Genomic DNA, 14,063 nt, shown 5'->3' with positions numbered 1-14,063 from the left:
TATTTACATACAGGCAATTACATTCATCTGGAAAACAATATCTTCCAAACTCAAATAAATCTTTGCATCCCTGATCCACTGCTTACCCAAATCACTGATCTGCAGCTTACCAGCTAGTACCAGATGAGATCTGACATCTCTGAATCTGGAAGTGCTAAGAGCTAAGCACTTCCGAGTTCATTCTCGGGGCTGGCCCCGTTCTGCTCCAACCTGAGTGCCGTTCAACATTTTGCATTTCCCCTGCATTGGTCATGAATAGTCAGGTGAAAGGTTAATTGGCTTTTCTCATACTGGCCCTAATGTGTATGAGTGTGGTAGGGATATTTGTGTGTGAGTTCCTATGGGCACATGGACTCCTGGCTCTGTGAACTCTGTGAGCATTGTGTAATCCCAGTGCCATGTGAACCAAAATGAACATAAAACAACCTCAGAAATTTCAGTTTGTTTTAATCTGACTCTTAGACTCTGGATAGGACTGTGGCCTCTTGCCACACAATTATGTTCTGTTTCTCCTCTCTCCCATGCTCCTGTGTATGGCAAATACATATACTATCCTGAGTCTAGGCCAGAGTGATGACAACCTCAACTCAGAGGAAGAGAGTCAAATGGCACTGGCAGTCATTCAACCTGGAAGGCTGGGGACATCAGAGAAAAAACTTTACTGGACAAAGGATTTTTAATTTTTAAAGCCAAAGCAGAGTTCTGCTTTAAAGTGAAACTGTGCTCTGCTGATAGAGTGCTATGTGTTTCTCCGAACAGAATAGAAAGGGATTTGAGAGAAAGTGAGAATGTGCACCTGGGAAAGGTGGTCGTTAAGTCTACCTGTTAGTTTGCCTTGCATGGACAAAGAATACGTTTTTTGTTTTTTTCTTTTATGAAAAATGTTCATGTTTGACTGTAATTCTGTTACATAATTCCAAGTTAATATGTAGAGATATGTGTTATATGGTCAGCCATGACACAAATAAAAGTTAATTCCCCAGCAAGTAAAGAAGTGTCAGTGATCAGTTTATGACTAATTAACTGGTTTAAGATAAAGGTATCATCCCGAGCTCTTAGCGGCTATTATAATTCCTCAGATAACAGCAAAGACTAGTTGACATGAACTTGATAAGTCGTGCAAAGTCCATAGTACCAATATAGGTTTTGGGAGACCAGAAGGGCACTGTCAGTGAGTTTCCACCACTGAGCCAACATGGTGGGCCGGGCACTGCTCGTACTCTGCTGCGTCACACTTTTCTTTGTGAATGTGGCACCTTTTGCGGTAAGTAAGGCTGCAACAGTTGATCATGCAATATTAATTAATTAATTTAATGCAAGAGTTTGGCATAATCAGTTCAAATCACAGCTATTTAAAAAAATTGTCAATTTCAGGAAAGAGTTTTGTTTAATCAGTTCAAATCAGAACTATTTTTTTTTAGGAACTCTATTTTAATGAAAGAGATTTAATATCATACCTTGTTTTTCATATGTGAAACAATTTTCTCTAGCCAAAAATAACTCCAAATTGTCAATTTCAGGAAAGAGTTTTGTTTAATCAGTTCAAATCAGAACTCTTTATTTTTTAAGAATTCTATTTTAAAGAAAGAGATTTAATATCATACCTTGTTTTTCATATGTGAAACAATTTTCTCCAGCCATAAATAATTCCATGGAGTAAAGTTTATAGCAAAAGATCATTTGTGATAAATCAGCAGAAATCATAGCGGTTTTTGACTAAAAATACTTAAACGGGCATTTCTTGGGATACTACAAGTTCAACTGTATAGCTTTGTGCTTAGCCAGGAGACCTTGTTCATATGGGCTTCAGCTTGTATGACAGCACAGCATACTGACAGCTTTCACAAAGCATTTGGGCTTCATTGGAGTCTTTGAGCCTTAGTTTAAAGCATCCTTTGGCTCCAAGTTGGGAATGGTGAGCACAGATCTTAAAGCACAACTCCTTAAAAAAATGATCCATTGAAGTGGGGCTGCACCCACACTGCAGGGGTTAATAGCTTGTTTGGTATATGGAATAGGAGATACAGTTTTACTGATCTGATCCTCCACTACCCTATGGTTCCACGGTGGACTCTCCCTCAGCATCATTACATCCAGGACAGGGCTATGGACTAGGGTTACCACCTCATCCCTTTAAAACCAAAACCATGTTAATTACACAGGTTCTGATGCTAATTTAATGCAGATAAAGCACCAAGTGAGTGTAGTTACCACCTTACACAGCCACAGAACCTGTGTAAATAATATGTGTTCGGTTTTAAAGGGATGAGGTGGCAACCCTACTATGGACCCTGCTTTGGTCTTGATGACATCAAGACGCTAGACTGCTAGAGTGAAGAAGAAGAGACTGCTGGGACTGGTCTAGCTAGCTTTAAGGGCCCATTCACATCAGCCTGTCGGTTCATTTTTATTTATTTATTTCAGATACCTATATAGCGCTGTCAATTTATGCAGCGTTTTACAAACATATATTATACATTCACAGCAGTCCCTAACCCTCAAGGGGCATACAATCTAAAGTCCCTAACTCACATTTATACATACTAGGGCCAATTTAGACAGGAGCCAATTAACCTACCAGTGTGTTTTTGGAGTGTGGGAGGAAACTGGAGGACACCTATGCAGTCACAGGGAGAACATGCAAGCTCCAGGCAGGTGGTGCTGGGGTTGGGATTTGAATCAGCAACCCTAGTACTGCCGGATGGAAGTGCTAACCATTTAGCCACTGTGATGCCCTGGCTGTCTATTTAGCCATTAATTTAAATAGGCTGCCCAATGCACCACGATGAACAAAAAATCTTCTATGCAGCATTATCTGCAGTGCGCATAGTGCATGTTGAAGCATTGAGAAGGTGCATTGGATTGCTATTCAAAATAAATTGGAAAGTCCTTAGACTGAGGTTTACAAACTAAGATTATAACATGCCCATATGAATGCCTGCTGATGCTTCCTAAATCTGAAATCTTTTAGACTTGCGATAGTGATTACCACCCTTTGAAAAGTGATTCATGGTGGATTCCTTTTCAGAGGGCAGCTGACTGCTGTCTCTTAAACGCCTGTTTTTTGTTTTCTTATTTTTAATTTGCCTACATCCAGGGACTGCACCACAACTACTAGACAAGCTTTGCAGTGAACTCAGTGGGGGAATCATGCCATCTGTCAAAGTTTAAAATACCACAGCTGCAAAGAAAAGCATTGCAGCCGCGGCATGTGTACAGCCCTGTCCAGCTGTATTGTTATAATTTGGCTGGTCAGCCAGAGGGTGGTAAAACTGTTTTTGCCTCAACCCCCTGCCTGCCACTTCTCTTAAAGAGACCTTGAACTACTGTTTTTGCACGCCAAGTTTTAAAAATGCCCTTGTGTGTACTTAGCCAAGGCTTTCCATAGGCAGGCAAATTCCACATTAAGAATTGTAGGGAAACTTTGAGGCATTATCAAGACTGTTCTATCTTCTATACCTTTTCTATTAGAACTTGGTCACTCTGAGCCACACGAAGGTGCAAACAATTTGACATAATTCATGGCATGGATTTCCCTGTGAAAAACATAGTTAGGGGGTGAACTTGTTCACCAAATTCAGATAATGTTATGCTCTGGCTCACATGCGGGATGCACTTCAATAATTCAATAAAAATGATCCTCAATTGAATAAGTGTCCAGTAGTGGTGAATGTCAGACTGCAGTATCCTTTAACAACCAGCATCAGATCGCAGTTTACTGTACTCTGACTGATCACTGTTTAGTGCTCTTTGTAAATCACCTTGCACTGCTCATTAATTAAGCCTACTGAAAACGGAAATGAACAGTTTTTCTCATTTATGTACAGTCCCGATGAGCATTAATGATCACATCTGATGCTCGCTATCTATCAGTTGTTAACCCTTGTACTGCATGATTATTGCAAGCAGTGCATGATTGTTACATTGCTTGTGGACATTGGACTGTACAACACGGGTGACCTCAGATCCCTTCAGCAGAATAGCAGTTAGAAAAACATTGTTCCACATATGGTTTCCATTGCCTTTAATAATTCATTTTAATGGCATTTTGTTTTTCAGATAAATCACCAATCAAACCCAGGTAAGAGCAAAAATCTGGAATTGTGAGAATTGCTTTATTTCTGTTCCACATATACATGGATATTCATGATGATTACAGAAAAGGATGGATTGTCTGTTGCCCCTATAGATTTATTGGTATTCATGTAGGTTTCTTGGAATCATCGAAGATTAGGGACTTTCAGATCCCTTTCACGCCTATCTGGTATGTTTTGTTGAAGTACTGTAAGCATGTTAATGTGCATTACGGTAAGGTAGTCCATTACTTTTGAAAGGGCTGCCAACATACTACAATGCACCAAAAATGGGATCCTTGTTTTCCAGTGGAACACATCACAATGTACAAATGTTCTCATTGTTGCCTTGTAGTTGGTTGAAATACATGTTTGTTGAGGTGTCGAAACAAATGGCAACACATTGTGGATTGTGTGGTAAAGTGCATTGCTGCACATCTTTGTGTTGTAGTAAAGCATTGTTTAAGAATGGCGCCACGACACACAAGTATAGTATCAAGCAATGCAGCTCAATAGAAAACACATGCTGCGTGTGTTGGTGCACTGTGGTACAAAAAAGAGTCTGGTACTTTTCTTTGCCATTGAGTTATGTTGAACCACAACAGACAGCAAAGGTCTTCAGGGGACCTTAAAATGGAAACTGTAAGTTCTGGTAAAGTATATATAAAGTCAAAACTTTTTATGTTTTGGAAAAGTAGTAAAAAGTTGAAACATCAGGTTACTTTTTTGATGCCTGTCTACTGCTGGGGCAAATTTCCCATCAACCCATGTCTTACAGATGCAGCAGGAAATGAGAGGAAATCTATCCAAAGGAAGATTGGAAGATTTCCCCTCATCTCTTGTTTTCATGTGGGTGGGTGCAGCATGGTGCGGAGGCAGTCATTAAACAGAGTCCATCTCCAATAAACAGAATTTGTATTAAAGGCAAGGCCCAACCATACAAACAGCCCAGTAGGTAGGTAGGTAGGTGCCTGACTGGGAACACTCACAGTTTTTAACAGGAATGTGGAGCGGAGAAGGTCTCAGATGTGCCAAAAACATCTGTCCATGAGGGTAGAATATGGTCTGGCCAGTCTGTGCCCAAATGGGAGGATTCCTGGAAGGATAGTGTGTCTGCATCCTGTCCCTACTTGACTGGAACCTGTCCATACCGCTTTTCACTTTCCCTGACAGATTGGTGACCTATCCTTACACTGTTCACTCATAAAATGCACACCAAGCCCAGGAGCCAGGGTCTTAAATAGACTCTAAAAACTAAATTCAGAAAATAATAGAGGGACTAAGTTTTAACCAATTGCAAAAACAAGTCACCGTCTCACCTCTTGGTGGGGTCCTTTAAATCTAAATCACACAGTAGTACTAAAACCAAGGAGACCAGGGGGGTCCACCCATAAAACTGGAGCTTAACTTGGGCACCAAAAGCAGTGTAGTCAAGGTATTGAATAAACGTTATTGAGAAAATATCAAAAGTACAATCAGGTCATCTGCAGCATAATGTATAGAAACTGTAGGATGGCGAGATTGTACTTTTGATATTTTCTCAATAAATTATATTCAATACCTTGGTTATACCGCTGGATCCCTCTGGTCTCCTTGGTTTTAGTACTCTTAAATAGACTCTGCCTGACCTAAGATGGCCTCCAGAGTCACATGCAGTGGCAGCATCCAACTGGATTGGTTCCCCAGTGACCCAGGAAACCAGAGAGAAGTATGTTCCTCCTGACTTCCTCTCCCTCTGCAATGTCACTGCAATTGAGCACCACCTAAGTGCAGAAAAGAGACTTTACCTGCCTACACTCAGGACTACTCTAAAATGTTAGATTTGCAGTCATTTTCTGTCACCAGGACAAATAGAGCTGTGAATCTCCCCAGCCAGGACAAGACAGAAATAAACACTTAAAAAAAAGGGTATAACCCTTCCAAAACTAAGAGAAAATGTTTTGTCTGTACATATGGTATGGTTTATTAAACTTTATTGCTGTGCAATGATCTTACGTTTATGTTTTATGAAACTATTGCTCATTCTTTCCTACTGCTTTTCGAAGAAATCGATGTAGATCTTACCAAATCCATCCACAATCATCTTCTAAGTTGGAGAGGCTGTCTTTGTTATAACCATTACTGAAATAAAAAATTAGGGTACCATGAAATAAACTGTAAAAATTAAGTATCAATGAAGTCTAAAATGTCACGGGAGTCCCGTGGAAAAACACAGCACCGGAAATCCAAACACCAGAACCACCATTTAGCAAGTCAAAAGAAAATATATGTGGAACAAAGACAAAGACTTTGTCAAACATACATTTAATAAAACACTCAACCACTTATTTCTAAGCTTCTATGTATATATACTCTATCTAGAATGAATGTATAACTTCACCTATGTTTACTATGTGGAAATACTTGGAAGGACTTATATTTGATACAAAAGCCATGACGGATGCTTGAAGCAGTGGCATAAAAATAGCCATAGCAGTCCATGTGGCTGCTATGGGGCCTGTGGTGGAAGTTGGCCCCGATAGAGGGGCTGTTGAGGCAATTTAAACATAGAACACTGGTGTCCATATGAAGATAACACATTCCTATCACCAAATTTTTAAGGACGTTTCTATTGACACTAAACTGGTACCCCTTGTGAAATTTCCAATCAAGAAGCGCTAATGTCAGACATACAGAAGGAGACTTCAGAATCGCTGTTACTAGTCACAGATACCTTTTGTAGGTTGTGCAGTATGAAGATTTGTTTAGCTGTCCTGTTAGTGTAGATGTGTTGCAGTTAGAGCTTCTGGTCATCCCAGCAAGCACTGAAATTAAGGTGTTACTAAACCCATGACCCTGCATTCACTATATCTGGTCTCCCACAGTACACAGAGCAGGAAATGCAATTATTTTAGTAAATATAAAGTGCTAAATACTTTTCCTTGCCAGCATTATATAGTAGTCTTGTGACTTCTATCAGTGTCCAGCTGAGCACTAGTTAAAGCTTTTAGAAGGATTTTTCATTCTCCCCTGATTGACCTATGAGGCTGCATAACCCCTTACCCTCTGTCTGGACAGTGCTGATTGTCCCTGTGCTGATCACATGCACTCTCCCACAATAAAAAAAAAACATACACACTGAACTGAGCATGTGCACTGAGTGACTCTCATAGCTCTATACCAGCAATGGGCAAACTACGGCCCGGCGGACCTTTTAATCCGGCCCGTGGAGCGTGATACTGTCAGGATGGCTGTCAGGATGTGTGTAGGTGGGGCAGCGTGACGAACGTGAGGGGAGCTAGGCTCCTCTCACAGTCCGCCCTGAAGACCGGAACGGCGCGGGAACACGGTGAGAGGAACGCGCGGAGCAAAGGTAAGTGAATGAATTACTATGGGGGATGAATTACTATGGGGGATGAATTACTATGGGGGATGAATTACTATATGGGGGATTAATTACTATGGGGGATGAATTACTATATGGGGGATGAATTACTATGGGGGATGAATTACTATGGGGGATGAATTACTATGGGGGATGAATTACTTTATGGGGGATGAATTACTATGGGGGATGAATTACTATGGGGGATGAATTACTATGGGGGATGAATTACTATATGGGGGATTAAATACTATGGGGGATGAATTACTATGGGGGATGAATTACTATATGGGGGATTAATTACTATGCTTACTATGGGGGAATATTACTATACTTACTATAGATGACACATACACATCATTCATCTACTCTTGGTCCGGCCCCCGGGTCCAATATATGAACCCATTGCGGCCCTCAAGTCAAAAAGTTTGCCCACCCCTGATCTATACAATCAGCAGATGAATAGGGGACAGTAGAAGAAGGGGAGGATCAGAGAAGAAAGTATCAAACAGCCTTTTTACACAATGTGGAGGATTAACCCCTTTTTTTCCACAGTGTGTATAACAAGCATGATTTATTGCATATACAGACTGATTTTACTGTTGTGGGTTTAGTAACACTTTAATTCTGCGTGCCTAACACAGTCTTCTTCAGGCTGTCATAATCCCAGAATCCTTCCTCAAAATAGACAGCTGTTTGTAGTTATGCAAAAAAAAAAAAAAGTTTAGAGAAGTTGCTTTAGTATTGCTACTGCAGCTCTTTATTTTCTTTTTACTGACTACTATACCACCTCTTTCAGCACTTGCTTGCTGTAGTGGCGGAGGAAGTGCGAGGGCTAAGAATTTGCATTGATGCTTTGAGATAATTAAAAAGACTGGCGGTGTGCAGAAAAATTAATATTAAAAGTAAAATTCCCTGCACTGATGCCCACCTATTCCCTGACAACTTCTGTCCACAGCACTGGTCCTAGTTATGTACTATGATGACAGCATAGTCCTTGATTTAGACATAGTTTATGTTAAGGTCAACAACTTTAGGGAGGTCGCTGGGAGGCATCACCACAATTTTGCTATGGGGGTGATATAATCTGTAGATATGCCCTTGGTTGACTATTCTTGATATTTGTGCCCTCATGTCTGTTTGTTACTTTACATGAGTATAAAAAGTAAAAAAAGAATAGAAATGTATAATATTACAATTTACCAGTCCTTAGATATGGTGGCTGCATTATTTTTATTTCTCACACTTTTTAATCCTTTATGTTACCCTGGTGACCCTTTAACACATTTTCTGTCCTATGGTGACAAGGATACTGAGCAGTTTTGTCACACTAGAAAAGGGAGTGTGTTACAACTACACAACACTATGTTAAGACTACATAACACCTCATTCTCTTCTTCATAACAGGGGGAAGCATTTTGTAGTCTGTGGAGATAACAGGGAACAATGCTAACTGATAATGGTTCAAACGAAGAGAGTACCGGAAGTTATCAGTTCACAATATTTCTGGCTGGATAAACAGCTATTTTTTGCTCTTTTTGAACTGATATAATAAAATGATTTTAATGGTATATTTAACAGACCAAAAGAAATTAAATAAGAGAAATGTATTGTTCGAGTCTACGTACATTTTCATGTGAAAATCGATTGCAAGCATGGACCCAAAGTGATACTATGTGACACATTTTGATTCGTTTTCCATCTATATGTCCTTGTTTCTTAGGGCGGACTTTTTTTGTCATGGTCATTCTGTGGTTAGTCCTTCAGGTGATGGTTGGTGCTTGGGTTACGATAGGTGTGCTATATCCGGCACTTTTTGAAAGCATTTCACTAAAATGGGAATTCCTATCAAAAGTATCTGTCAATTGATGGGCAAAAAGCACTGAGCAAATCAAACATAAGAATTTCAAACTCTAGGAACATCCTGTTCATGCAGGGTACAGCGAACCCCACTGGTGCTGCAAAACAAGCATTTTTGAAAGTTTTAGGATATAATAGTGGCTGCTAAATTGAAAAGGAAAAGGAAATTTTTACTCATTAAACTAAAAGTTGACTAGTTTTTTTCCAGAAGGGAATATTAGGGGTTAAAGTGGTTCTGGGCAGGAGGGGAAGTTTCTTTATATTTGATGGATGTCTCCCAAGATTATTCAGGTCTGAGACTCAATAACCCTATGGGGACAAAAACGTCCCCTAAAGTGGTTGTAAAGGCCATAGGTTTTTTTACCTTAATGCATTCTCTGCATTAAGGCAAAAAACCTTCAATGCAACTCCACCTATCCCCACATTATACTTACTTTAGCCTGATCTCATTCCAGCTCTGTGCACGAGAGCAGCGGCTCTCTTGGCTCTCTCCCTACTCATTGGCTCAGAGGCAGCAGCAGGAGCCATTGACTCCTGCTGCTGTCAATCAGATTCAGTGAAGAAGTAAAGGGGGGTTTGGGCCTAGCCACGCTCTGTGTGTGAATGGACACAGAGAGCTGTCAGGAGCAAGCCTGTACAAATGCCACATAGCAATATGCTTGCTATGGGGGCACTCGGCAGAGTGAAGGAGCCAGGAAACCCATCAAGTGACCCAAGAGGAGGAGGAGGATCAGGGCTGCTCTATGTAAAACCATTGCACAGAACAGGTAAGTATAAGAAGTTTGTTATTTAAAAATAAAATTATGGTTTACAATCCCTTTAAGCTGGTAAGATGTACTCTTCAATTTCTGTTTCATGATATACCCTCTGCCATCAAATATTATAAAAATTGTGTTGCTCCACATTTATTGAACACAGCCAAACGCCTAAATACCCAGATTCTAGTTGCAAACTGCTTGTCCAACTATAATAGATAGCCCCTTTTTCTGGCTTTCCCCATGCATGTGGGACTAACAACCCCAATTCTTACTTGGAGCTTTGTATTGGATAGGCACTGATACATTGAATATGACTATGCTTACAATCATGGCCAAAAATATTGGCACCCCTGCATTTCTGTCAGATAATGCACCACAAATGTTACAAATTACAATTACAAATGTGTAAGCATTCTCATGTTTATTTCTTTTGTTTGTATTGACACAAAAAAGTGGAGAAACAAAAAACCAAATCAGATACAATGGGGCAAAAAAGTATTTAGTCAGCCACCAACTGTGCAAGTTCTCCCACTTAAAAAGATGAGAGAGGCCTGTAATTGGCATCATAGGTAGACCTCAACTATGAGAGACAAAATGAGAAAAAAAATCCAGACAATCACATTGGCTGATTTGGAAAGAATTTATTTGCAAATTATGGTGGAAAATAAGTATTTGGTCAATATCAAAAGTTCATCTCAATACTTTGTTATATATCCTTTGTTGGCAATGACAGAGGTCAAACGTTTCCTGTAAGTCTTCACAAGGTTGGCACACACTGTTGCTGGTATGTTGGCCCATTCCTCCATGCATTTCTCCTCTAGAGCAGTGATGTTTTGGGGCTGTCGCTGGGCAACACGGACTTTCAACTCCCTCCAAAGGTTTTCTATGGGGTTGAGATCTGGAGACTGGCTAGGCCCCTCCAGGACCTTGAAATGCTTCTTACGAAGCCACTCCTTCGTTGCCCGGGCGGTATGTTTGGGATCATTGTCATGTTGGAAGACCCAGCCACGTTTCATCTTCAATGCCCTTGGTGATGGAAGGAGGTTTGCACTGAAAATCTCACGATACATGGCCCCATTCATTCTGTCCTGTACATGGATCAGTTGTCCTGGTCCCTTTGTGGAGAAATAGCCCCAAAGCATGATGTTTCCACCCCCATGCTTCACAGTAGGTATGGTGTTCTTTGGATGCAACTCAGCATTCTCTCTCCTCCAAACATGACGAGTTGTGTTTCTACCAAACAGTTCTATTTTGGTGTCATCTGACCATATGACATTCTCCCAATCCTCTTCTGGATCATCCAAATGCTCTCTAGCAAACTTCAGACGGGCCCGGACATGTACTGGCTTAAGCAGGGGGACACGTCTGGCACTGCAGGATCTGAGTCCCTGGCGGCGTAGTGTGTTACTGATGGTAGCCTTTGTTACGTTGGTCCCAGCTCTCTGCAGGTCATTCACTAGGTCCCCCCGTGTGGTCCTGGGATTTTTGCTCACCGTTCTTGTGATCATTTTGACTCCACGGGGTGAGATCTTGCGTGGAGCCCCAGATCGAGGGAGATTATCAGTGGTCTTGTATGTCTTCCATTTTCTAATTATTGCTCCCACAGTTGATTTGTTCACAGCAAGCTGCTTGCCTACTGCAGATTCAGTCTTCCCAGCCTGGTGCAGGTCTACGATTTGTTTCTGGTGTCCTTCGACAGCTCTTTGGTCTTCACCATAGTGGAGTTTGGAGTGTGACTGTTTGAGGTTGTGGACAGGTGTCTTTTATACTGATAACAAGTTCAAACAGGTGCCATTGATACAGGTAATGAGTGCAGGACAGAGGAGCCTCTTAAAGAAGAAGGTACAGGTCTATGAGAGCCAGAAATATTGCTTGTTTGTAGGTGACCAAATACTTATTTTCCACCATAATTTGCAAATAAATTCTTTCCAAATCAGCCAATGTGATTGTCTGGATTTTTTTTCTCATTTTGTCTCTCATAGTTGAGGTCTGCCTATGATGCCAATTACAGGCCTCTCTCATCTTTTTAAGTGGGAGAACTTGCACAATTGGTGGCTGACTAAATACTTTTTTATCCCACTGTACATTCCACGCAAAACCCCAAAAATGGAATGGACAAAATTATTAGCACTTTCTCAAATTTGTAAGAAATAATTGTAAGAAATAATTGCATTCCAAGTTTGTGATGCTCCTGTAATTTGTAATTAAACTCACCTGTATCAATTAACTGGTGCTGACAATATAGAAATCATACCGGCAACCAGGTAAAATGGTGAAAAATTGACTCAGCCTGTCTATTGTGTGTCTCTGTGTGCCACATGGAGCATGGAGAAGAGAAAGAGCAGTAAAGAATTGTCTGAGGATTTGAGAACAAAAATTGTGGAAAAGCATGGACAATCTTAAGGTTAAAAGTCCATCTCTAGAGTTCTTAATGTTCTTGTGTCCATTGTGCGCAACATTGTCAAGAAGTTTACAGCCCATGGCACTGTAGCTAATCTTTCTGGATGTAGACGAAAGAGAAATATTGAACAAAGATTGCAACAAAGGATTGTTCGAATAGTGGATAAAGAACCTCAATCAACTTCCAGACAAATTCAAGCTGACCTTCAGGCACAGGGTACAACTGTGTCAGCTCACACTATACGTCACCATCTAAATGAAAATGGATGCTATGGTAGGAGACCCAGGAGGACCCCACTGCTGACACAGAAACATAAAAAAGCCAGGATGGAGTTTGCCAAAACTTACCTCAGAAAGCCAAAATGCTTTTGGGAGAATGTGTTGTGGATAAAGCAAAATGACAGCTTTTTGGTAAAGACCATCATTCTACAGTTTTCATAAAAAGAAATGAGGCCTTTAAAGAAGAGAATACAGTCCCTACAGTCAAACATGGTGGAGGTCACTGATGTTTTGGGGTGGCTTTGCTGCTTCAGGAACTGGATGTCTTGACTTTGTGCATGGCATTATGAAATCTGAAGACTACCAAAGAATTCTGTGTGTGCGTGTGTGGAGGGGGGGGGGGTTAGGGTTCAGTGTTAGAAAGTTGGGTCTCCATCAGAGATCATGGGTCTTACAGCAGGACAATGACCCAAGACTCACATCAAATAGCTCCCAGAAATGGTTTCAGACAAAGCACTGGAGAGTACTGAACTGGCTAGCAATGAGTTCAGATCTCAATCCCATAGAGCACCTGTGCAGAGATCTCAAAACAGCAGTTGGGAAAAGGAAACTTCCAATCTGAGAGAACGGGAGCAGTTGAGGAAAGAAGAGTGGTCCAAAATTCCAGTAGAGAGGTGTAAGAAACTCGTTGATGGTCACAGGAAGTGATTTCAGTTATTTTTTACAAGTTGTGTGCTACCAAATTTTAAATTGAGGGTGCCAATAATTTTGTCCAGTCCATTTTGGGGGTTTTGCATGGAATATTTCATATTTGGCCTTTTGTTTCTCCACTTTTTATGTCATACCAATATAAACAAAAGAAATAAACATGAGAATGTCGAAACATTTGTAATTGCAACAATTATCTGGGTGAAGTTGTGCATTATGTGACAGAAATGCAGGGGTGCCAATATTTTTGGCCATGACTGGATTCTCACTTTGTCGATCTCAGCTACAGGACATATATAAATGTATATACATTATAACTATTCTAAGATCTGTAAGTTTTCATTGACTCACTAATTGTGAAGCAATACACAAATCTACTTAAATGTGTCTTTATATCTTGTTTATAAAGATTATACAAAAAAAAAACTACAAGTTGAATAGCATGTGTTATATTTAGCATGTTTCATATTTTTTTCAGTGTAGTTGCCCTTTAAAGTTACAATTGTCCTAATTTACCTACCTTTCTTACAGAAAATGATGAAGTTGAAGAATTCAAAGATATCCCTGAATTAAATGCGGGTAAGTAATCATTCTGATCTTGTAAAAATAAGGATAAAGCTGAACTCTAGGAAAAAGAAAGCTAGATACACAGATGGAATACATACAGAGTTGTTAATCTGT

General features: G+C 40.3%; 1 protein-coding gene across 1 annotated transcript in view; it reads left to right on the top strand.

The window, feature by feature from the left end:
- Nucleotides 1-1,143: 1,143 nt before the first annotated feature.
- LOC149455749 (meprin A subunit alpha-like) overlaps nt 1,144-14,063 on the top strand; it is a 51,569-nt gene continuing 38,649 nt past the window's right edge. Inside the window, exons 1-3 of the mRNA XM_089685894.1 lie at nt 1,144-1,264; nt 4,060-4,081; nt 13,914-13,961. Of these exons, the coding sequence (XP_089542020.1) occupies nt 1,196-1,264; nt 4,060-4,081; nt 13,914-13,961 (139 nt within the window). The 5' untranslated portion in view covers nt 1,144-1,195. The remainder of the gene's footprint in view (nt 1,265-4,059; nt 4,082-13,913; nt 13,962-14,063) is intronic.

Source organism: Staurois parvus, unplaced genomic scaffold (genome assembly GCF_062004578.1).
Source record: "Staurois parvus isolate SC_StPar_1 unplaced genomic scaffold, SC_StPar_1.0 ptg000388l, whole genome shotgun sequence".
Lineage (NCBI taxonomy): Eukaryota > Metazoa > Chordata > Amphibia > Anura > Ranidae > Staurois > Staurois parvus.
This window is presented reverse-complemented; position numbering and strand designations above follow the sequence as displayed.